At 62.5% G+C, this 24,437-nt stretch overlaps 1 protein-coding gene across 2 annotated transcripts; it reads left to right on the forward strand.

Moving 5' to 3' along the window:
• The first annotated feature begins 1,987 nt into the window (after positions 1 to 1,987).
• On the forward strand, positions 1,988 to 24,351 carry RHBDF2 (rhomboid 5 homolog 2). Of its 2 annotated transcripts, none has more exons than XM_090291176.1 (19): positions 1,988 to 2,141; positions 12,510 to 12,712; positions 15,161 to 15,326; positions 16,137 to 16,261; positions 16,629 to 16,824; positions 16,905 to 17,108; positions 18,400 to 18,528; positions 18,880 to 18,998; positions 19,145 to 19,339; positions 20,074 to 20,185; positions 20,405 to 20,479; positions 20,642 to 20,803; positions 21,040 to 21,149; positions 21,304 to 21,367; positions 21,452 to 21,546; positions 21,795 to 21,870; positions 22,042 to 22,142; positions 22,308 to 22,461; positions 23,090 to 24,351. In XM_090291176.1, the coding sequence occupies exons 3-19, from the start codon at positions 15,183 to 15,185 to the stop codon at positions 23,507 to 23,509; spliced, it is 2,481 nt and encodes an 826-aa protein (XP_090147302.1). In that variant the 5' UTR covers positions 1,988 to 2,141; positions 12,510 to 12,712; positions 15,161 to 15,182; the 3' UTR covers positions 23,510 to 24,351. The 2 variants fall into 2 exon arrangements, with proteins under 2 accessions (XP_090147302.1, XP_090147301.1); XM_090291175.1 differs by lacking the exon at positions 1,988 to 2,141 and adding an exon at positions 2,557 to 2,626.
• The last annotated feature ends 86 nt before the right edge of the window (positions 24,352 to 24,437 follow it).

Here is a 24,437-nt window from a genome sequence, read left to right on the forward strand (position 1 = left end):
GTCACTGCACACACACACACACACCCGGAGGGTTCTGTGATACACCAGCTGTGCACGTACGTTCCCTCCAACGCAGGTAAGTGGGATTATAGCAAACATTCACCCTGTTCCTTTCACTGAATGTCTCTTGGACGGATTCCATGCAGCGCGGAGCGTGGCCTCCCTGCTTAACAGCTGTGTGACATCACCGCCACAAATCACTCCCGGGTCTATTCGACACCTCCCCCTCCAGCTGGACCGGTGCCTGTCATTGCAGCCAAGGCTGTGACAAGCAGCCATGCCCCTCTGTCGCTGAGCAGGGCGCCTCGTCAAATCCCTGGCAGGGCCCGCCAGCATGAGTCCGTCCCTCCTGGGGGCTCCAGGGGCGGCCACACAGCTCAGGTGCCTGGAGCGCTGGCTGGAGTCTCAAGTACGACTGTGACTGGGTTCAAACCCCGCTCCTCCCCCTGTGGGTGCCTCTGCCCCCGTTTGCTCATCCCTAGAACGGAGAGAGCACGTTACCTTAGAAGGGCCTGAGCGGCTGGCCACCCTGCTCCCTCCTGTGACGGGGCCTGTGTGCTTCCATCTCCCCTACAGAGGGCCAGCCAGCATGTGCTCGGGCCCTCCCCAAGGCCTGGGGGATGGGGAGGAAGAAACGTGCCTTTCTATGGAGAGTCCCCCTCCCCCTTCTCCCCTCTCCATTTCTTAACCTCCCACTGCCACCCTGTCAGTGATAAACCGTGGGAAGGGGCCTCAGAAGCTCCCTGAAGAGCTAGGGTTTGGACCCCCCTCTGAGAACAGGTCTCCATAGGTCCAGACCCCTCCCCCTGCCCCTCCCCCACAGGCCCTAGTTTTTCCTGAAACTGCTCCTCCAAGGAGGGGGCGAGATGATGGCATCCAGGTGGATGGGCCTTGACCTGCAAAGCAAAAGGTCGCCATTGGCCCGCACACGTCTGGCTTTGGGCTTCCTCCTAGTCCGGGCACCTGATGTTTCTCTCCCCCCCTTTCCTGAGAAAGGGGCATCTAGACCTTGGAACTGCTCCCCATCCCCAACACACACCCCTTCACTATGGTGTTGGCCCAGCCTACAGGCTCTGGCCAATGCCACGGCAGCCTCCATGCTGGCAAAGGTTAGCCCGCCCTGGGCACCACTGTCCCCTCCCACCCCTACCTCCGCAGCCTGAGGGAGTTGGGCAGGTGCAGTCCCTGACTCTGGGAGAGAGGTTCGCGAATTTTGGCCCTTGTGGCTGGGTGGATGCAGGAGGTACCTGGCAGGAACGAGCCCAGAGGGACTTTGGGGGCGGTGGGGTGGAGAAGGGAGCGACCCCAGAGGGGCAGGCAGCAGGGCTAGGGGAGAAGGAGGCCAGGAGCCGAGCTTGTCTAGGCAGAGAGCATGAAAGATTATTGCCTCAACATTGAGGCCCTCAAGTGATAATAGTAACAATTACAGCCAACAGTAGCAATAACAGCTGCCTACAGTTATGAGCTCCAGCCACGTGCTCTTCAATGGGCTTCTTTAGAGACTCGGCCTATTATTATTACCCGCATTTCACAGGGCAGGAAGCAGAGGGGGGGGAGGGTGGAGGATTTGCCCAAGGCAGCCCAGGTGTTAAGGGGCAGAGGCAGGATCTGAACTCTGGACCTCTGGCTCCACAGCCCCCACTGCCTCTAGTATGAATCCCATTTGCTAACAACGCGAGGCCTGTTTCACAGGTGGGTTTCACTGTAGCCTCATCCTCAACCACGCGAGAAGGCCGGGCAGACTTAGCTGCTTTGCAAATTAAGAACCGTCTGGGGGGGGGAGGGGCTGGGCCCGGCGCCCCCTGCCTCGTGACCCCGCCGCCAAGTCTTCGGTGCGCGTCCGCTGCAGCCGCCCGTGGGAGCCCCGATTCTGCCCACGCAGCACTCAGCGAGGGTTGAGAGGCTGTCCCTGCGGCACTCTGCTCGCTGCTGTCGGTGCCTGCTCTGGGCTGGGAGCCGGGGCGGGGGAAGGCGGGGGAAGTTGAGCAAGACCCGGCCTCGGCCTGGGAAGGGGCCTCGGTCCAGGAGGATGCAGAGGAGCGCGATTCGATGTAATGGAGCAGAGCAGCAGTGGCCGAGATCAGAGAAGACTTCCCGGAGGCGGGGGCTGCAGGCTTTGGAGTAGCCGAGATTCTGCAAAGGTATTTCCAGGAAAGGGTGGGAGCTAGAAGGTTCGAGGGCGCAAGCCCATTTGGTCTAGGAATGAGGACGCTGGACGGAGGGGAACGGGAGGTGGCTGTTACTGGAGTGGGTTTTCTTGAGGGTGACGATGGCACTTCAGACCTAGATTATGCGCCGTGTCAGATTATGGGGAGAAAACGGCGCCCGGAAGACACCAGCTCCGGCGGAAAACAGGGTTCTGCCTTCGCAGGGCGCCCACTGGGCGGAGCATGGTGGGGCTGCGCCAGCCCTTGGAGCCGCGGAGCGCACCGCAGGGTGGCCAAGGCCAGCGGGAGCCCCGCCCCTAGCGGCCAGGCCACGCCCCCAGAGGCCAGGCCCCGCCCCCGCCGCCCGATCGCAGGTAGGGAAGAGGCGGGGCGTCGGGGCCCCGCCCCTAGGAGCCACGGCCCAGTTCTTCGGCTGCGCGGCTTGGAGCTCGGTCCCGGGGACTTGGGGCCGCAGGGAGGTGAGCATGGGCGACCGGCGGGGCCAGGCTTTTCGTCGCAGGGCCTTAAGTGCTGGAAGGGTGCGAGGGGTCGCGCTCGGGCCTGCCCTGGGGCGGCGGTGCGCGGCTGGTCAGGGTGCCCGCCCTGCGGAGCTCTCGGGCCCCACGTGGGCCCAGGCGGACGCCAGAGGTCGGGGCTAGACTCGGACGGGGCCACTGGGGCTCAGCTCGGACTAAACGCCTAAGGGGGCCCGGGGCTCAGGGTCACCCGAGACGGGAGCACTACGATTAGGCAGAAGTTTAAAGCTCTGAGAGGAAGAGAGGGGGCTGCCCCGGGACAGCCCCGCCTTGGTCCCAGGAGGGCCTGGAATTCAGATCCTCCCCTCCCTTCTCTCGGCTGAGCAGCCCTTGCCAAGGTGGAAACAGGTGTGGGAGGCCGGACCGGAGCTCGGAAGTTGAACACAGGCGTCTTGACTTCTGGTCTGAGGGCCTTGGAAAGGTTGGCCCCCTCTTTTTCGGATTAGGATAGAGTGGGGTATGTCCCCTAGAGGAAGTAAGACCCCCATCCCAGGGCGGAGGGGGAGCCTCTGCCTAAGTGGGTGAAAGACTTAAGAGTGCAAGCTGCAGGGTTGACTTATCTAAACCTGTTCTGTTTGTTACAGCTGGGGGTGGGGGCCGGCGAGTGTTGTTGCCATTGGACGTCTAGTGGGTAGAGGCCGGGGATGCTGCTGAGCATGCTACGGTGCACAGACAGCCCACAGCAGAGAGTCATCCAATTCCAAACGTCAGCAGCGCAGAACCTGGCCCGCCCCGTAACAGGCATACCTCGTCTTACTGCAATTCGCTTGAATGCGCTTCACAGGTGTTGCGTTTTAAAAATAAATAAGTGAATCGAAGGCAAGTTCCTCCACCAGTGAAAAGATTACGACTTGCAGTATTGCAGTCACCTGGAACCAAACCCACACTGTCCCCGAGGTTTGCCTGGGCTGACCGACTTACCCTCCCTGCCTCAGCTTCCCTAGGGGTTTGGAAAGGAGCTTGGAACAAACCTGAGATGAGGAGGTGCGAGGGCAGCTACCCTCCTAGCAGGAGGCTGCCTTTGGTGCCATAGGCCTGCCTCTTCCTGTTCAAATCATGGGCCCTGCAGGAAGTAGGTCTGGGTGCTATGAGGAGGAGCTGAGACCAGGTCAGGGACAGTCCGGGAGCGCTTCGCCCCTCGGGCAGCTCCTCCAGGGAGCTCAGCTGTGCCCTGGGTAGGAGCTCTGGTCTCCTGGATTTCCCGAAAGCTGGACTGCTGGTGTGGGCGTGAACGCCTGATGCCATGGGACCCAATGGAATTGTCCTTCTGAACTCACACCCAGCTCTTCCAGTACTTACACCAGGAAAATAGCACCCAGGGGATATAGCAAGGTTTCTGATTCCTCGTGGCTCCCCAATCTGCTTCCCTCCTGCGATACAAAGTTCCACTGCGGTTAGACCGGAGCCTGCGGTGGGAGAGCAAGGCACCCACTCGTGCGAGCTGAGCAAGTGAGAGGTGGGGGACCCTGGCAGGGACAACTCTGAGGTGTTTGAGTTGGGCTCAAGGAATGTGCTCCCAGTGTTCAGGGGGGGCAGGATGAGTTGAAGCAGCCATGTGTGCCCAGGGGCCAGGCCACCCCACCCCACTGCCCTCCTTCCCGTATCCGTGACCCCTCGCCGTGTTCACTTCCGGACCTTGTGACCCCATGGGGCAGGTGGCAGTTTTTGGATCGACTACCGCATTTTGTTGCTTTTTGGTTTGTTTGTTTTTGTCTTTTAACTTTGAAAGGCTGGAATGAGACTCCCCTCTTTTTGGTAAAACAGGAGACCCCAGCAGCGGCCCCATCTGGAGGGAGCCTCAGGGCACAGGCAGCACCCAGACTGGCACAAAGCGGTTTAGGACGGAGGCAACAGAGCCTGATACGGCACCTGGGCCGCCCTTTCCCAGGCCCAGCCCTGAGTCCTGTGCCGTGTGCCCATGAGCCGACCACCGGGTGACTCCTAGCTGCCGCTTTCCTGGTGTCACACACACTCACGGCCGGGATGAGACTTATTCTCTCCTAACAGGAGAAACAGCCCACGCCCCATGTGCATTGCAGAGGCCACGGGGGTCCGAGTCTGGCTCCGGGTCGGTAGTGGTGCTTTTACTGTGGCCTCATCACAGGGTTCCTGTCAACTTGCTGTGTAAACTCTGCCCCAGACTAGACACCAGCCGACAGCGGGAAGAAGTCGGGGTGGGGTGTGTCTGCGTGCCCGGGCCTGTTCATGGCCAAGTGACCCAGTGCTCCCCCTCGGGTCGGGATGAGCAGTGGCGGAATGAGGTGGCCCCGTGCAATATCAGGGGAGAGGTGCTCTCCCACTGCCTCCCCGCCCCCGTGGGTCCCTATGCCACCCACTTTGGAGCAGGCCTCAAAGCTGCCCTGGCCGCCGTGGGGATTTCCAGAGTGAGCTCACACGTCAGCTCCCAGTTTCCTATCCAGATGAGCCAGGCTGGGGGAGGAGTGGCGGGGACATCAGCACCCTCCCAGAGTTCAGGCTGACCCGGCCTGGTGACCAGGGCCAGGAGGCTGCCAGGCAGGGCAGCTCCAAGGACACAAGCCAGGAGGCGGTGTCCTGCAGACTGCCCATCATACTACTGTCTCCTCCCTGTGGGAGTTGGACGGGCATGAAGAGGAATTCAGGGAATTCCAGGGAGTCACCATGTCCCCATTCCCTCATTCAGGAAATTTGTCCAGGGACCAACCCAGACAGCGATCACCTGCAATTCCAAAGCTGCTGGAAAGGACAGGTGTCCTGGGCCCCCGTAGGGAGTGGTTGGAGCTAAGGGGGCCCACCCGGGACACGGGCCTGGAGGGTGGGGGATGTGGTGACTCAGCCTGGAGAGCCAAGAAGCAAGGCCCAGAGGCTGGCAAGCACAGTGGTCTGGCAGAGTGTGGCCGGTAGGATGGGGGTCACTGAAGAGTCCTTGCCTCAGCTTCCCCAGCTGCGTGGTGGGTGGTAGTCTACGTGCGAGCATAGCTGTGAGGATTCCAGTGGTGGCCCTTGTAAAACCTTGGGCCTGGTGCCCAGCCACGCTAGGGACATGGCAAGGAGCCGTCGAGGGAGCAGTATCGTGACCACTGTTAGGAGCGTGTCTGTGTGCCCTTGGCACAGACTTGGGGTGACGAAGCCCATACCTTGTGGTTGGTCTTGGGGTGGGGGGTTACTGCAGGGCCACAAAGGCCAAGGGAACTGAGGCTGGGTTTCAGCTGCCACCCCCGCCCAGGGGTTTTCTCGCCGGCCAGCCTGTGTCATGATGGTGCATGTGTGTGTGTGTGGGGGTGGGTGTCATGGAGATGTTGACCTTCATCTCTGCCCCTGGGGCCGTGTGCAGGGCATGAGCCCAGAACCTTGGTTTTCTCCTCTGCTTCCCCACATGTGGCCCTGGGGCCCGTGCCCAAAGCACCCTTAGGTGGCTGTGCTTCTGGCACCTGGCAGGAAGCACCTGTTCCCTGTCCAGAGGGCCTGGGAGAGAAGGTGAGGGGATCTGCTGGGCAGGACTTGGAACGAGAGTCTGACCTTTCAGCCAAGGAGGATAATGAGATAAGGACAGAGGTGACAGGCCTGTCCTTTTGCCGCTTTGTCTCATAGTTGAAGGTGACAGGGTCACAGCCCCACCACCTCCTTCCTGTGGGACCTTGGACAGGTGACTGAACCTCTCTGGGCCTCAGTTTTTCCACCTGTCAAGTCTCAGAGATCTGTTCCCTCAGGGTTCTTGGCTCAGATACAGAGACCAAGCCCGGGATGATGGCAGAGGGTAGCCAGAAGTCAGTTACTGGCCATCGACGGGGTACCAGGCACTGTGCATTCATGATTTCATGTCCTCTGTGCTGGATTCCTGGGGGGCAGGGGGACACCATCTCGTTTCACAGCAGAGACGACGGAAGCTCAGATGAAGGGAAGAGAGGGAGAGAAACATTGATCTGTTGCCTCTCACACAGCCCCAACCCGGGACCAGGCCCCCAGAACCCAGGCACGTGCCCTGACCAGGGATCAGACTGGTTTGCAGGTTGGTGCCCGACCCACGGAGCCCCATCAGCAGGGGTGATGAGTGGGTAGCTTTCCAAGCCCCCCTGGGTGGGCTCGTGTCCAGGTGCCCTGAAGCCCTGGCAGCCAAGGGGTTCCAGCCAGCCTCTGCCGGGGAACTAGCGAGCTCCAGGGCAGAGTTCTTGAAAGGCAGGTTTAGTGGCTCGTTAACGACTGTTTACAAGCTGAAAAGTGTGTGCCTGGCATGTTTTCCGCTCTGCTGAGGGGCGCCCAGCACCCTGTCTGAGTGTTACGGTCCAGGGCTCAGGGCAGCTCAGGGCCAGGCGTGTGGCTGAAAGACCTGGATCAGGTGCTTCCTGTCTGTACAAGACCGTGTCCCTCGGCCGTGTGGGCCCCCAGGGTGTCCCTGGCTAATGGTAACAAAGGCACCGAGGTTTTAGACCCCTGGGCGGCTACTCAGCATTTTAAGCACAAACTGAGGCTCAGAGACGCCCAGTGGCTTGTCCAAGATCACACAGCATTTAGGACTGAGCAAAGGGCTGTCTCCCTGGTCGGATAGTGTTTTCACTGGAGCCGGTCCACAAGGGGGGGTTTGGAAGACGGGTGGATTCTACCGTTGCAAACAAGACAGCTCCGTCCTGGGTACCCAGGGTGGGTGTGTCCTCAAACAGCCTGGTCACACCTGGGAGTCGGGGACCACCCCCCAGCAGGGGTGAAGTGGGCCTCCCCTGTTCCCCTACTCACAGCACCCCATCTTTCCCCCAACCACTGAGCATGTGCTAGGCCTCTGCCAGTTACAAGGACCAGTGAGAACCCAGGATGCGGAGAGGCAAATCTTGAGTGTTTAGAGCAAAGTCCAGTTTGTAGTTCCCAGCAGGGTGTGTGCGCGTCCTCCCCAGGAACCCTCCTGTGCCCTGGTGTCACGCCCCAAAAGGACCAGGGCCTTCTGGGCCCCGCGGTGCTACCTCGGACCCTTCCGCTTCCCAGCAGTACTCAGGGAGCAGCAGTGCAGGGATGGGACTTGCCACAGTCCCCGAGGAGGCCCCGAGCTGTGGTTGCCTCCAGGCTCGGGCAGTGGCTGCTGACCTGGGGGGCGCAAAGGCACTGCTCAGCTGCTGTCCCCTTGTCCGCTTTGACCAGCAGCATCCAGAGTCCCAGAGGGGCCTCTGGGAGGGCACCCTCATGGGCAGGGCCCAGCACCGTGCCCAGTCAGGGACACCTGGTGACACTGTCCTTTCCAGTGGTGGCAGCCCCCGTGTGTTGCCAGCAGCCGCCTCACCCTGAGGAACATGGTGGGTGGGCTGAGTGACCTTGGGGTCTGCACTGCTCCGGGAGCATGGCACCCCCCCACCCCCCGCCATGCTTTCACTCTTGGCAGCGCCCTGGAACCCAACACCTACCTGCTTCCCGTGTCTGGTTGGCCGTGCCACCCAGCCGCTCTAAATGGGTCACGGGGAGCCCAGAACCCGGGGTCTGATGGGACAAACTGGTGGGTCACCCCTCACCTGAACCTGCCCCCCTGCTCTTTCTCTTCTGAATTGCGTTTGGGCAAAGCCCGCGAGGGGGCTCTCTGGGCGGGGTGTTGGTGCTGAGTGGGACCTCTCCCCGTGGGGCGTGGGGGCAGAAACCCTCAGGCGATTCCGGTTTTCCTCTTTGATGGGGGCCGTGGGGCAGGAGCCCCAAGCCTGTTTAGGGTGCTCAGTCTGCGTTGAGCGTGTGTCCGCCCACAGGAGCCTCTGGGGAAGTGGGTGCCGGCCAGGAGGGAGGGAGACAGAGCCCCCTTCTGCCCTTGGTGGCCTCTGACTTGGGCGATTGGGGTCAGCCTCCAGCTGGGACTGCTTCCTTCCCTTTATATCTTCCCAGATCCTGTCCCTAGACCCTCCGCCAGCCGCCTTGGCCCTTTTGCTCCTATCTGTCCCCACTCCCGCTTGCCAGGGCAGGGAGGTGTGCAGGGGTGTCACTGGCTGTGCAGGCGGCGTGGGGCCCCGTGGAGGGGCGCGGTCAGCGGGGACAGGGGTGGTGCGGGGGTTGCACAACGGGGCGGGAGGCCCGCTTCCTCTTCGCAGCTTTCTAAAAACTACTGGTTCCCAGAAGGGCTGTGGGAGGGAAAACCGAGTTTCGGTTTCTGTGGCAGGGAAGCAGGGACAGTCCACTTCCTCGCCCCCTCCCCGTGTCATCCTGTGAGTCAGCAGGGCTGCCCAGCCTCCCTGCCCACACCTGCCCACTGGCTCCCAGCTGGGAGCCGGGGCCAGCCGGAGTGACGGGTGCCTCCCTGCGGAGGTCCCTGCGCTTCCTGACAGTGCTCTGCCTCTCTGCTCTCGGGAGGGCCGGCTCACCCCTGGTCCCCACTTGTGGCCACTGGCAGGTTGAGCCTTCTTGCCTGTCCCCGCCTGTCCCTGTCTGGGCCCAGCTGCTTCTGGCCTCCTGCCCTGGCTCCTAAAGTCCTCAGGGCCTGGGCGACGGAGACCCCGCCTGCCTTTAGCGACACCAGGGAGCCTTCGGGCACCTGCAGGCAGAGTGAGGTGGGGGAGGAGGCTGGAGGCAGCCTCCTTGGTGGTGGTAGAACTGGGGCAGGCTGGCGGACTTGGGGCGGGGGGACCTCTAGCACCCTGCCTGGATGGTACAGTGGTGCTGCCAGGGGGCTTCCCTGGGGGACACTTGGCACGCCCTGCTCTGCTGGGGCGGGGCTTCCTTGGCAGCACCCAGCCCCACCCTTTGTGGGGAAACCGGCTTCTCCTGCGGCATCATCAGCAGGTGGCTTCTGAGTCTGCACTTGTCACATGGACCCGGCTTAGGCTGCTGGGCGTGAGGGTGGTGGGGGTGCAGGCTGGGCGGAGTGGGGCGCCTCAGCCCACGGTACCTCGGGGTGATCTGAATGCTGCACCCCACTTTTTCTGTGGATCTGCCCCACCCCACCCCTGCTGGACCCCCACCCCCACCCCAGCAAGCCCCCGCCCTCTACCCAGGCCCCTCCAAGTCTCCTAACTACTATGGGGCTCGGCCTGAGGCCCTTTTTAGAAAAAGGCCCCGCCAAGGCCAGGACGCAGCTGAGGCAGGTGGCAGTGGCTTAGCCACGTGGGGAGGCCCTCAGACTCCCGCCCACCCCACTCATGGGCTGGGCGCTGCCAGGATGGAGCCCGGTCCCAGGATGTCACAATCCCCTGCAGTGAGCAAGCACTTCTGGGGCGTGGGAGATAAGTGCTGGGCAGGGCACTCCCGAGGCTCCAGCCCTTTTCTGCCTGGGCCCTGCAGCCGGGGCTCCTCCACGCCCTGGACTTGGGCTACGCAGGCGTCCAGAGTGGGTGGGGCCACCCTGCACTGACCGCCCCCTCCCCCAAGCCTGGCTCCCTGAGCCCTAAGCAGCAGCCTGGCTTCTGGTGCACAGGTTGGGGGCACGTGGTCTCAGGAGCAGCCCCTCCCCCCACGGTGCAGAGGGGCTGGGGAAAATGGTGTTTTTATACCAAATGTCAGGGCTTCCTGGCGGCCAAAGCTGGGCCGTCACCTTATCCAACCCCCTCACTCAGCAGAGAAGGAAACGGAGCGGGGGGGGTACCCTACAAAGATGGGGAAAGGGGCTCTCCTGAAAGGTCCCATACCCCTCCCCAGAAAAGGTGCTCCCTGCCTCTGCCCTCCAGGGCCAGGCCACCTGTCCTCGGAAGCCCAGGGCTGCCCTGGGGCCGGTCCCACGTCCTCATCCTTCAGCCTGCTCCGACGTCAGCAGCCCGGTGGGTCCTGGGCCAGGGGTCCCAGCGGGGGGCGTATGGCCTTGGGACGGGAGGGCTGGCTGGGGAGTTGGGGTTGTGCTGGGGTTGGGGGATCTGCAGGTCCATTGGGGACACATCCTGGGACAGCGTTCTCCATCCTCAGCCCTGGTCACAGAGCTGGGGTGGGACAGGCAGCACTCAGTGGGGCCTTCAGAGGAGGCTGCTTCCTGGGCTGGCTGCAGAATCGGGGGGGTGGGGGGGTGGCCGTTTCTGTCCCGGGCAGACGTGGGCTGACCATCTGCGCGGCCCGCCCTCTCACCTGCCTTCCCTTCAGTGTGCTGTGAGTGGGACTGCGTGTCAGACCCTGTGCTGCATGGGGTCTTGAGGACACTTACGTGTCGGCTCATGTCTGCAGGAGGCTGTGAGAGAGCAGGTGACAAAGTGGTTGATTCTGTCTGGGGACAGGGAAGACTTCCTGGAGGAAGTGACATTTTACTTTCCTTAAAGCCAGGCAGCTGAGGTGGGGCATGCCAGGTGCAGGGCCTCAGAGAAAAGGAGGCGGGAGCTAGGGGGATGCGGTGTGTGTGTGGGGTGGGCAGGTTCTGAAAAGCGTGGGGGGTGCCGCCTCACATGGGGTGTGGTCGGCTCTGAGTTCCAGGAGGATCCTGCCTATTGGGTGACTTTACCAAAGCTTGTGTCTGGCAGCCCTACACTCACCCCCAGCGTCTGTTCCTGGTGCCAGTTTCCCAGGACAGGCCTCGCCCAATGCCCTCTCTCTGCACCCTGGTCTCAGAGGAGGCCAAGCCAGAGACCGTTCCATGCAGGGGCCCCCGGTGAGGCTGTTGTCTTGGAGCTGTCCCTAGAGCGGGCTCAGTGGCATCATTGCATGGCTCCCAGGACTCTGAGGAGGCAGCCTGCCCAGAGCCGAGGCCTGTCCACCCTGGGGCACGGGGTGAGAACTCCCCACACTTGGGTATAGAAGGGGCTTGAGTCTATTGGTCTTGCCTAAGGAAGCAGGAAGCCCTTAGCCTTGTCTCAGATCGCTCTCCAGGCCCCCCCACACACACACCCAAAGTTTCTCTCACCTGTGGTTGGAGGATTTGGGCAACCAAAATCCCTGAGCCAACATGTAAAGCAAGAGGAGCGCTGCCCTGTCGACTCAGGGGGGCCCAGGCCCGCCCCCCCAGCCTCTGGTTCACCCCATGGCAGGTCCTTGTGCACCTCTGGGTGTCCAGGCCTCTGAAGAACACAGTTTGCAAAGAGCTCAGATGCTGACCAAGTTTTCCTGGGGGCAGGACTCTGCTCTGTCTCTCCAATGGTGGGCCTTCTAGCCCTGAGTGTACCCCAGGTTTAGAGAGGGTGGGGGGCACCAGTTTCCCAAGGAGACATCAGGCCCTGGAGCTCGAGTGACTGTAGTCCCAGCTGTTGCCCTTCCTGTCTGTGTGATCTTGGGCAAGTTACTTAGCTCCTCTGTGCCTCCGTCCCCACCCACAAGATGGGATGGTAATGTGTGCCCTGAAGGGTGTATTGAGGACAAGGTGGGACAGTGTACTGGGAGGGCCAGCAAAGCCTCGTGCATCTAAGGACTTGACCCTGTGCCCCGCAGGCCTTGGGGATCTGCTCAAGGATGGCCCGCTGTGCTGTGGCTGGGCGGGCGGAGGGTAGCAGGACTTCTCAAAGACAGAGGGGCCACCAAGTTATCCCTCTTCAATGCTTGGCTTTATGTCGGGTGGATTTCATCACTTTAAATTCCTTAACGAACCAGAACAACAGCAAGAAAACCCTCGCGGGTCATTTGAACACTGCCTCAGCATCTGGCTTCTTCCCGCTGAAAAGAAATCTTAGGAGACAGCCAACACGTCCTGGGTTTTTGAAGTTAAATGTTTCTAGTCAAGTTCTGTTGAAAGAAAAAAGACTGCCTTGACTTTGGGTTCCCAGCCCAGAGTGGGAGTTGGTAGGTGAGCGCCCTGAGACTGGAGCCCCTGGCTGTCTGGCAGTCTGTCCCTTTCTTCGGGGAGGGGACAGAGCTCCTTTCATCCGTCATCCATGAGGCCAGTGGAATTGTCCTTACTGTACAGGTGAGGGGACCGAGGTCAGGAAGGTGTTCAGGCCCGTGGTCCTGACACCCCGCTGGACCTGCCCTCCCTTTCTTACAGGCCCGTGCGCTGTGAGCACAAGGTAGCTGCCCTGCTTGACGGAGCTGCTGTCCATCCTTCCATCTGTCTGTGCTTGCGTCCGCCTCCGCACAGCTGAAACTTGACCCCAGAGCATCTGTACAGAGCGAGGAAAGGACCTGAACATGTTCTAAAGACCCCTGCGACAGACCCAGGAAGCCTTGAGCTGAACCCAAACTCTGAAGGTAGGAAGCTGGTGGCCGGGAGGGTGGGCCCGTGGCACTTGTGACAGTGAATGTGAGGTGGCTGCTTCAGGCAGTTACGGAGGGCTCCTCGGAGGAGGTGGCGCTCAAGCTGGGACTGGAATGATGAGAAGGGGCCGCCCACTTTTTTGTGTGATGGTCTGATCTGAGGATGGAGGGACCAGCATGGCAGAGGCCCGACATTTGTGGAGTACCTACGTGAGATGTTTTATAAGCAGCTTTATTGAGATGTGATCACATAAAATTCATCCCTTTAAATAAGTGTGCAATTCACTGGTTTTTAGTGTATTTGCAGGTATGTAGAACCATCGCCAGAGTCAGCTTCAGAACATTTTCATCCCCTCAGAAAGTAACCCACACCCTCCAGCCGTCACCTCCCCCGGCCCCGAGCAAGGGCTCTCGTTCTGTCTCTAGAGCTGCCTGTCGGAGCTTTTATCTGAAGGGGCTCCTGCAGCATGTGGTCTCTGTGTGGCTCTGCCACCGGGCTCCACGTCCTCAAGGCACCTCACACCCGCTCGTGCCTGAGCGCTGATCCCGGGAGTGTCCTGTGTGGACACGGGCCGTCTCCCGCTCTTGGCCTGATGTGAACGTTGCTGAGCAGCAGAGCTTGGCACGTGGGCGACAGTGAGGGGCCCCAGCAGCCGGGTAGGTGGGGTGGGCAAGGAGGAAACAGAGCCACGCAGGGCCCAGAGTTCCCAGTGAGAGTCTGGACATGATTTTAGGTGAGAACAGGAAATCCTGGGACGGTGTTGAGCAAGGAGTGACGTGGTGTGATTTGTGCATTTGAAAGGCGACGTCCTCTGCGGTGTGAATGATCATGGGGGTGGGGGCCCAGGGTCTGCAGGGAGATGATGCTTCAGGTGGCAGAGATGGTGGCTCTGGTGGGGGCCAGGCAGGGACGGAGGAGACGGACAGATCCGGAGCCCACGTGGCTGCTGCACGGCCCTGGCGTCCCACACCTGGGCCGGGGGGCTCTGGTGTGACTCTGCCCCTAGTCTGTGTCCACCCAGGATCAGCCCCTCATTGGGAGATGGCGGTGGGGTCCCTGGCCCTGTCTGAGGCCAGGAGAAACCAAACCTGCCCCAGGAGGCTGGGGAAGTGGGAGGAGGAAAGAGCTAAGGACTGCAGCAAGAACAAGGTCACAGGGCTTAGTGAGTGATGCAAAGGTGCGCACAGACTGGGCAGCGGGTGCTGATTCTGGTGGGATCAAAGCGGAAGTGGGGATTGGAGCGTCAGGTAAGTTTACCCAGTTGGGGTCAATTACCACTTCCTCTCGGCAGAGCCGTTGGGGAAGATCCGTTGAAATTCATGATACACTTCACCTCCGACCCAGCAATGCCACGTCTAGAACTTTGTCCTGTGACAGGACCTGGGCAAGCACACAGCGTAGGCAGGAGTGTTCATTAACACTGTATACAAGTCTGAGATGCTAGAAACATCCTAAGTAACCACCAGTCTGGAACCAGTGAAATCTTGGGACGGTCCACTCAGTGAAATCTGCAGTCCCCGGGAGAACTAGGGCTGAGCTGTCTGTGTGCTGACGGGACTGTGCGCGCCCCGTAGAGGAAAGGGGGTGTGAGTGGGTAAAGCAATACGTGGGCCCTGCTTCCGGGGCAGAGAGGCTCTGGGAGGGAAGTACCAGCTCCGTCCCGGAAAACAGGTGGCCGTGGGCTCATTGCGTGCTTCATATAGTCTCCTGAGTCTTCTTGCTTTCTTCCTCTTCCTCTTCCTCCCTCCCTCCCTCCCTCCCTCCCTCCCTCCCTCCCTTCCTTCCACAATGAACATATATCACTTTAGCACTAGGATAGAATATTTTTCCTCTGTGAAAAGAAAATAAGTACCAGACTGGTGGCAGTTTCAGGAACCTTTAAAAAAGGAACCGGGCAGCCATAGGCAACAGGGACAGATGGCTTTCTGGTTTGAGCTGCCACTTCCTGCCTCCCAGCCCAGGGACTCCTGTGAGAACTGAGCAGTGCCTGTGTGTTGGGGGGCGGGGGGGGAGTTGCTGTTAGTGGCCCTGTGTGCCCGATTGCTCCTTGGCCTTCTTGTCTTTCCCTGAGCCCTGCCTTGGGGACAAAGGCAGGGCTCGGTCACCTGGCAGCCAAGATCTCTGCAGCTCCCCATCCTTTGTCCTCCTGCTCCTTTCTGTGTGTGACCCTTGCCTGAGCTGAGACCAGAAATGGACTGAGGTAGGGAGTTGAGGACTTCCCAGACCCTGCTGGTCTGGAATGCAAATGAAAGGGGACAGAAATAGACCTTGCCATACCCACCCAGCCAGATTCAGTCTCTGCCACGTGGTTTCGTGTCCAGAGTTGGGTTAGAACCAGCTTTTGGCAGGTCACTCTATCTGGGCTGCCTCCCCTGGCGCCTGGGTCCCCATGTCCCCTCCGGTTCTCAGCACACGTGTGCCCCCGACCCTGTCTTTCCCAGCTGTCCTGCCCCGCTCTCCGCCATGGCCTCCGCAGACAAGAACGACGAGAGGGTCCCCTCCGTGTCCAGCAGCCGCCTGCAGAGCCGGAAGCCGCCCAACCTATCCATCACCATCCCGCCGCCCGAGGCCCCGGCTCCTGAGGAGCAGACCAGCATGCTGCCCCCGGTAAGGGGCGGCCTGGGGGCTGTGCCCCGCCGCAGGTGACAGATGTGCCCCCATCACACCTTACAGGCAGTTCCACTTCCTGGAGGAGGCTCCCCATTCCCAAGCATGGCTGTCTGTGTAGCCCCCAACTTAGGCCTGTACCCCTCCCTCCGGGTCCCAGACGTCACACACAGGGCGTAGGCCCTGCACCGAGGCGCTGCGTCTCGTGGGCATCCAGGGAAAAGAAGAAACGCTGCTCCTGCGGACGGGCTTGTGGGGCCCTCACGGAGCCTGGCTGCTTCCGTCTCCCACGCAGCGCTCCTGAGGGGTGTGGGCTCTCTCTCTGGGACTTGGGTGCAGGGGGCCCGTGCGTCTTCCGCAGCAGCAGCCTGACCTCCCAGGGCTGCCTCCTTCGAGAATGGAAATGAGTCACCATGTCCAACAGGCCGGGCCCTGGGTCCATAAAGAGCTCATTGAAAACGGGCTCCTGCACAGCGTGGGCTCCGGCACTGCCTGCCGCACAAAGGGGCCGGTGTTGGTGCCGCCCGTCCCCCCGCCGGGGCTCGTTCGGGTGTCCAGAAACATGCCAGGACGCCGCGGTGTGGCGAGGGAGCACCGAGCAGGGAGGAGTCGGGGAATGCCTGCGAGGCTTCCTGAAGGGCATGAGAAAAGGGGGATTTGCATTCAAATTAACAGCAGCTCAGGGGCATCAGTTGGGGTTGAGGTTTGCTCTCCTCGGGTTTTCATGTTAGGAAGCAGGGCAGACGTAGCCCAGGGTCTGCTGTGCGGTGCCCACGCCCACCCGCCGTGCCCCCCCCCGCCCCCCCGCAGCGGCCCAGGAACCCAGCGTACTTGAAGAGCGTCAGCCTCCAGGAGCCGCGGGCACGATGGCAGGAGGGCGCGGAGAAGCGGCCCGGCTTCCGCCGCCAGGCCTCCCTGTCCCAGAGCATCCGCAAGTGAGCAGCCGCCCTGCTCAGCCCAGCCCAGCCCAGGTCCCCGCCAGCGGCCCTGTAGATCCACCGGGCCTGTCCCCGTGTCCCCGTTGTAGAAGGTGTAGGCAGGCATGCCCGGGCCGCCTCTCCCTGCAGGGGCGGACATGTTACCGGTGGGGAAGCTGAGGCCCAGGGGCATATGTGCCTTGCTAAAGTCACAGGTGGGTTCGGGGGGGTCTGAGGCACCGGGGGTGCACCACGGCCGCTCAGAGGCTGTCCCAGCCCAGCTCCCCGTGCTCTGGACTTGACCTGGCCATTGGGTACCAAACCAGGGGCTCCAGGGAAAGCTGACCGGGGCACGAGCACACGCCCCCGCCCCCTCCGTCCGCAGGGGCACCGCGCAGTGGTTCGGCGTCAGCGGCGACTGGGAGCTGGAGCGGCAGCACTGGCAGCGCCGGAGCCTGCACCACTGCAGCGTGCGCTACGGCCGCCTCAAGCCCGCGTGCCAGCGCGAGCTGGAGCTCCCCAGCCAGGACACGCCCTCCTTCCAGGGCACCGAGTCTCCGAAGCCCTGCAAGATGCCCAAGGTGGGGTCCTGAGGGGCCGGTGGGCGAGTTCGCCCCGGGGCCCCTGGCTCTGCTCACCCCGTCCCTCCCGCCCCCCCCAGATCGTGGACCCGCTGGCCCGAGGTCGGGCGTTCCGCCACCCCGACGAGGTGGACCGGCCCCACGCCCCGCACCCGCCGCTGACGCCGGGGGTCCTGTCCCTCACCTCCTTCACCAGCGTCCGCTCTGGCCACTCCCACCTGCCTCGCCGGAAGAGGATGTCTGTGGCCCACATGAGCCTTCAAGCTGCCTCCGCCCTCCTTAAGGTGAGGTGCCGCCCTCCCTCTCCCCAAAGCAGCCCTCAAGAGCTCAGCCGGACACCCCTGTCTGTGCTCAGGGCCTGGGACGGCTGGGCCCCTGTCCTGGCCTCCGTTCCCTCCTGAGCCCCTGCCGCCTGTCTAGTTGGGGAACCTGGGTTCTGCACCAACGCAGAGGGTGGGGAGGTGGGAAGTGAAGCACGCAGTCAGCACTCATCACCCGCGATCACGGAGCCCATCGTGTCCTGGGTGGGGGGCTGCAGAGTGAAATAGCCACGGTCGCCGCCCCGGAAGAGCCTCCAGCTCATTCGGTGTGATAAGTGCAGGGCCTGTCTAGAGAGGGTGCTGCCCCTTCGTGCCCAGGAGAAGAGCTGAAGTCAGGGAAGGCACTTCAGCTGAGCCCAGAAAAATAAGGAAAAGAAAGGAAGGAACAGCATTCTTCACAGGGGGAACAGCCTGTGCAAAGGCCTGGGCCCTGGTCCGGTAGCTCAGGTAGCCGGAGTATCATCCCGATGTACCAAGGTTGTGGGTTTGATCCTAGGTTGGGGCACATGCAGGGTCACCCAGCGAACACATGCCTGAGTAGAACAGCGGGTCGATGTTTCTCCTTGTCTCTCCCCCTCCTCCCCTCTCCCTCCCTCTCTCTCTTTAAGATCAATACATTTTATTTTATTTTTTTTAAAGATTTTACTTATTTATTTTTAGAGGGAAAAGGAGGGAGAGAGACATCAGTGTGTCATTGTGTAGTTGCCTTGCGCAGACCCCCACCTGGGGACCCGGCCCACAACCCAGGCCTGTGTCCTGACTGGGAATTGAACCGGCGACCCTTTGGTTCGCAGGTTGGCACTCAATCCACTGAGCCACACCAGCCAGAGCTAAGATCAATAGATTTTAAAAATTAAAAAAAGGCCTGGCGGTAGGAGGGTACATGGCGCCTTGGGGCAGCTGCAGATGGTTCTGTGTGCTTTGAGGTACAGCGGCAGGAGAGGGGGTCAGAAAAGTGGGCAAGGGCCCGGTGTGCGGTGCCGAGACGCCGGGGTGCAGGGGAGCTTGCCCGAGTCTCGAGAATAAGGACGCAGCGTGAATGGTCGGTTGCCACCTGCCCAAGCCGGAGGACAGGAGGCTGCCAGGGAGAAGGTAGCAAACCGTGGAGAAGGAATGGTGCATTCGGGGCTGTGGAGGGGCCAGTGCCTGGTTCCCAGCTCGCCCTGCCCTGGCCAGGGTCCCACCTCCCAAGGCGCTAGCCACGGGGGGCAGGCTTGACCTGGGCCTGACACCCGTGCCTCTGCCTCGTGCACAGGGGCGCTCGGTGCTGGACGCCACTGGACAGCGGTACCGGGTGGTCAAGCGCAGCTTCGCCTACCCCAGCTTCCTGGAGGAGGACGCGGTCGATGGGGCAGACACATTTGACTCCTCGTTCTTTAGTAAGGCAAGCATGGGGTGTGGGCCCTTGGGGCAGGGGGCAGGGGACCTGGGAGCTCGGAGAGGAGACCTGGCTGTGACCATTCCCTGCCAGGAGCCCCTGAGATCCAAAGGCCCATTGGTGGGATGGGACGTGCCACCTTGTGGTGCTCCTTTGGGCAGGACAAGGACCTGGGGGTGGGTCAGGGCGCCAGCCAAGAAAGTCACCGCAGGGCCAACACACCTGAGCCGCTCACTGCCCTCCTGAGGGGTCTGCTGTCCTGCCTTATCCTGCCCATGAAGTGCACTGCAGGGCAGCATCAGGACAGGGACCCCTCACACCGTCTCTCTTTGTGTCCCTACTGCACCACCACCCCAGGAAGAAATGAGCTCCATGCCCGACGATGTGTTTGAGTCTCCCCCACTCTCGGCCAGCTGCTTCCGGGCGATCCCGCGCTCCGCCTCCCCTGTCTCCCCTGACGGGGTGCAGGTCTCTCTGTGAGTCCTGGGCAATCCCTCCTGCAGGAGGAGGGAGGTGGCATTGCCGGGAAAGGGCTCCCCAGAGCCTAGTGACGCTGTAGGGGCCCCCCCAGACCTGGGTTGTGGGAGGTGGGCACCGGCCTGAGAGCCACCGTCCCCAGCAGGAAGGACTATGGCCGTGCCCCGGCGCCTGTGGCCAAGCGTGGCAAGCGCATCGCCTCCAGGGTGAAGCACTTTGCCTTCGACCGGCAGAAGCGGCATTACGGCCTGGGCGTGGTGGGCAGCTGGCTGAACCGCAGCTACCGCCGCAGCATCAGCAGCACGGTGCAGCGGCAGCTGGAGAGCTTCGACAGCCACCGGTGAGCTCCAGGGCGCTGTGCTGGGGCACCTGGGAAGGGTCCGGGGCCCTCAGAGCCTCTTCCCCACCTTCCCCCCTTTTCGGCCCCAGGCGGCAGTCCGTCACTAGCCTTCATTTGAGTGTCAGCTCACAGGCCCCCCCGCAGAGCCTGGACAGACCGGAGCAGGGAGGGCCGGGTGGCCCAGAGGGACAGTTAGAAGCTTTGGCCATGAGTGAGGGGAGCGCGGGGGAGGACACATGCAAAGACCTTGGGGAAGCTAGAGAATGGGGGAGGGGCAGTGACCGGACTGACATTACACCCCAAGTTAGAAAAAAATAAGTAATAACAGGTGTGGCAAGTGTCCTGAGGAAGAGGACAGCGTGGGAGTGAACAGCTAGCCCGGGGTGTGCCTTCAGGGTGAGCAGCGGTGAGCTGGAGAGAAATGGGAAGAGCATCCCTGACGAAGGAAGCAGCATGTGCAAAGGCCCTGGGGCCGCAAGGAACTGTGGGAGGAGAGGAAGGAGGCTGGGGAGGTGGGTGGGCACAGCAGGGCCTTGCAACCAGTGGGAGGGGGCCAATGTTAGAGTTCATCCCGAGGCAGCAGGAAGCCATCACAGGGTTTCAAGCTGGGACAGAGGCGTGTAGAGGCCCCTTTTGGACGTCCCTGGTGAAGGATGAGTTGAAGGGAGTGGAAGTGGAGGGTAAGGAGCAGGTGAGAGCTGAGCGTCGCGTGCTGACCCGGGCCTCTGCCGCAGGCCCTACTTCACCTATTGGCTGACTTTCGTCCACATCATCATCACGCTGCTGGTGATCTGCACGTACGGCATTGCACCCGTGGGCTTCGCCCAGCACATGACCACCCAGCTGGTGAGTAGGGCTGCGGAAGCGGGGCTCCAACCTGGGGGTCCCGGACCCTCGAGAGGCTGCAGCATTGTGGGCCACTGAATCCCTCCCATAGCAGCAGCCTGGCCCAGGTGGGAGGGCATGCGGGGCTCCCATTGCTTTGCCCCTCGGCCCCGTCAGGGGGGCCCAACTCTGGGATAGAGACCCCTGACCCCTCCTTCCGTCCTCCTGCCCCCGCACCAGGTGCTCAGGAACAAAGGTGTGTACGAGAGTGTGAAGTACCTTCAGCAGGAGAACTTCTGGATTGGCCCTGGCTCGGTGAGGGCCCAGGGGACAGTATCTCAGCAGGGGGCCCGGGGCCCTATCCCCCCCCCCAAGCCGGGCAGGGAGGGCGTCAGCTTACCCAGTAGCCCCCTAATCAGGGGAGACCCAACAGAGCAGCCAGCCTGGGCCCCAGCTCACGCCCTCCTCCCACCACAGATCGACCTGATCCACCTGGGAGCCAAGTTCTCGCCCTGCATCCGGAGGGACGCGCAGATCGAACGGCTGGTGCTGCGGGAGCGCGACCTGGAGCGGGACTCGGGCTGCTGCGTCCAGAACGACCACTCAGGCTGCATCCAGACCCAGCGGAAGGACTGTTCGGTGGGGGCTGAGCCACGTCCGCTGACCCTGGCCTCAGGGGGAAGGGGGGGTCCCCACACAGGGAGGGTGCCGACCTCCCCAGCCCAAGCAAGCGGAAGTCGGCCACCCCGGATGGGGGTCTGAGAGGTGGGCCCCAGCCCTGGGAAACGGGAGGGGCCCTTATCCTGGAGGGTCCCCCGACCACTCTGATGGGTTTGGCCCCGTCCTGGCATGAGCAGCCCACGTCCATCCTCCAGGAAACTTTGGCGACTTTTGTCAAGTGGCAGGATGATACGGGGCCCCCCATGGACAAGTCCGACCTGGGCCAGAAGCGAACGTCAGGGGCCGTGTGCCACCAGGACCCCAGGTACAGTTGCAGGGCGGCCCTTGGCAGGGCTGTCTGAGAAGGTGGAGTTCAGGATCCTGTTGTCCGTGCCACCCACAGGGACGGTGGCAGGGGGGCATGGCAGGTTCGGGGTGCTGCAGCCCCCCATTTTGGCCCCTCTGACCTCTGCCTCCAGGACCTGCGAGGAGCCAGCCTCCAGCGGTGCCCACATCTGGCCTGATGACATTACCAAGTGGCCAGTGAGTGTCCAGGGCAGAGAGGGGTCTGGGAAGGGCGGGGCGGAGGTCCTGCCACACAGTCCCCACCCCGTTGGTGCCCCGCAGATCTGCACGGAGCAGGCCAAGAGCAACCGCACGGGCTTCTCGCACATCGACTGCCAGATCAAGGGCCGCCCCTGCTGCATCGGCACCAAGGGCAGGTGAGCCGGCGGGCCCGCTGCCAGCGCTTCCTGTCCTCCTCCACCCGCGCCGGCCGACGGCCTCCCTTGTCCGCTCTGGGGCCGCCCGTGGTGGGAGCGGGATGTGGGGGCGCTTTCCCCGGAGCCCTCCTGCGTCTCTGCGGGGCGGCACCGCCCTCCCCGAGCAGTGCTGGCTGTGGCCTGGCACCGGCCCCAGGCAGGGTGGGCAGGGGCAGGTGCTTGGGGCCCTGACACGCCCCTCCCCCCAGCTGCGAGATCACCACGCGAGAATACTGCGAGTTCATGCATGGCTACTTCCACGAAGAGGCGACGCTGTGCTCCCAGGTGAGGTGGGGCCGGGGGCCTGGAGGGGGCCTGGGTGTAAGAAGCTGGGCATGGCGGCCACTGGAGCTGGTGTCACAGGTGCTCCCCATCCCCCTGCCCCCCCACCCCCCCGCATCAGGCCCGCTACCCCAGCCAGGCCCCAGGCCCTGACCTCCCTGACCTCGCCCCCAGGTGCACTGCCTGGACGAGGTGTGTGGGCTGCTGCCCTTTCTCAACCCCGAGGTCCCAGATCAGTTCTACAGGCTCTGGCTGTCTCTGTTCCTCCACGCTGGGTAAGGCTCCTCGACGCCCAGCCCCCAGACCCCTGTGCGGGCCGCCCACAGACCCCCGGCAGAGGGGCTCCTGCGCCAGGGCCCAGCCAGCACCGCCTCCCAGACCCCCTGACTGGTGGCTGTGGGCTGACGGGGGGAGGCTGACGCAGTGTGTGCCCCGCCCAGCCTGGTGCACTGCGTGGTGTCTGTGGTCTTCCAAATGACCATCCTGCGGGACCTGGAGAAGCTGGCCGGCTGGCACCGCATCTCCATCATCTTCATCCTCAGCGGCATCACCGGCAATCTGGCCAGCGCCATCTTCCTTCCGTACCGGGCAGAGGTAGGGGCTTGGGAGGGGCCAGCCCTAACTCCCTGCTGCTCCTGCCGCCCGGAGCCTGCCAGAGGGACATGTGTCCCCTCCGGTGCCGGGCTCAACAGGGGATGAACTGCTAAGCTGGAGGCTTATTGACCGATTCTTTAATCCTGGGCGTGAGGGAGCGTGTCCCTGAGTCATGCGCAGATGGCACCTCCAGAAAGACCTTTCTGGACTCTGTCCCTCCGTTCCTTTTCTCTGCTTCATTTCTTCATGATCATGCCACCCCCTGCCACCCTGTCACATAGACTGAGTCAGCAAATGGCCAGTGTGTGACCGTTCTTGACCCATGGAAGTCAGTTTTTGTCTGTCCACCCTGAGGCCGTCGTCCCGTTAGTGTCCGGCCCCGGCCCTGGAGCCCTGGGCACATAGCAGCTCTCCGCCTTCGCTGAAAGGGTGGGCGGAAGCTGCCCATCCGTGGTCCAGCGGCTCCAGCTGTCCCCTGAGCGCCCAGATTGGATGGCTCGGGTCCCAGGGCTCCCGCCTAGCTGTGCCCAGGGCTCCCTGCACCCCCGGTACCTGCAAGTGACCCCTCTCTACGGCCACGCCACACTGAACGTGCCCGTCCCCTCTGCCCCCGGCCCCTCTGCCGCAGGTGGGCCCGGCGGGGTCCCAGTTCGGCCTCCTCGCCTGCCTGTTCGTGGAGCTCTTCCAGAGCTGGCAGCTGTTGGAGCGGCCCTGGAAGGCCTTCCTGAACCTGTCTGCCGTCGTGCTGTTCCTGTTCGTGTGCGGCCTGCTGCCCTGGATCGACAACATCGCCCACATCTTCGGCTTCCTCAGCGGCCTGCTGCTGGCCTTCGCCTTCCTGCCCTACATCACCTTCGGCACCAGCGACAAGTACCGCAAACGCGCCCTCATCCTGGTGTCGCTGCTGGTCTTCGCCGGCCTCTTCGCCTTGCTGGTCATCTGGCTGTACGTCTACCCCGTCCACTGGCCCTGGATCGAGTACCTCACCTGCTTCCCCTTCACCAGCCGCTTCTGCGAGAAGTACGAGCTGGAACAGGTGCTGCACTGACCACCTGCCTGGCCGGGCCAGGCGAGGCCACTGCCCACAGCACCGCCGCCGCCCAGGGATCACGCCTGGGATGGGCTGCCTGCCTGCAGGGCGCCCCATCCATTGACACGGCGCTCAGGCCCTGGTCCCCTGTTCAGAGACGGTCATAAAGGCGGGTTCCTTGGGGACTGAGGTCCCCCATCTGTGTGTGCCTGGCCCTGGCTAGGGAACACTCCCAAGTACCTGCTTTCCTGCAGCTCAGGACTCGGGCCCCGACTTACCCTGCTATCGGGACCACCTCCTGGGGGGGTGGGTTTCTTGCTTCCCCAGGTCCTCAGGTTGCTGCCGCCTCCCAGCCCAGCCTCTGCTGGTGCCGCCTCTCCCACGTTACTGTGACTGCGTCTTTACCAGGGACATGGCCAGGCATCCTGCCAGGCTCCCCACCTCGTTTCTCTTCCCCCCTTTGCCCTACAAGCCTGGTTGTCAGTGGCCTGCCGAGTCTGCCCAAAAGGTGCCCAGACGCTGTGGGAGATGCTTCGGCTGTGGTCCGGAGGGGAGGGACAGAAAGAAGCCAAGAGCCTTTGCTAGCTGGCAGCGGCAGAGGCAGCCCCGCCCCCACCCAGTCAGTGTTCTGCTCCGTGGGGTGGGCTCAGACAGCAGCGGGCCCCCGCGCCCTTTGCCTCACTGCCCCCCGACGTTGGGGAGGGGGCTGGGCCACCCCGAGGACCCACTCTCGGGTTGCCCGAGGCTTATTCAGGCTCTTTTTTTTTACTGGTTTATATTATGGCCCTAATTTTTAAGTTAACGCTAACTTTGTACGGATCATGTCTCAAGTGTATTAAATGATATTCTTTAAGGAATAACCGCCTTTCAACCTGAGACCTCAGGAAGGATGAAAGCTGGAACCTTTTGGGGGGGGTTGGGGGTGGATCAGCCAAGAGGAACTTGG

This window comes from Furipterus horrens, unplaced genomic scaffold (assembly GCF_987537825.1).
Source record: "Furipterus horrens unplaced genomic scaffold, mFurHor1.1.pri manual_scaffold_11, whole genome shotgun sequence".
Lineage (NCBI taxonomy): Eukaryota > Metazoa > Chordata > Mammalia > Chiroptera > Furipteridae > Furipterus > Furipterus horrens.

Coding starts and splice junctions, on each gene's coding strand:
- RHBDF2 (XM_090291176.1), top strand. CDS start 15,183: ATGGCCTCCGCAGACAAGAACGACGAGAGGGTCCCCTCCGTGTCCAGC. Junction 21,368..21,451: donor ATGACATTACCAAGTGGCCA/GTGAGTGTCCAG, acceptor GGTGCCCCGCAG/ATCTGCACGGAGCAGGCCAA. Junction 22,143..22,307: donor TCTCTGTTCCTCCACGCTGG/GTAAGGCTCCTC, acceptor TGCCCCGCCCAG/CCTGGTGCACTGCGTGGTGT.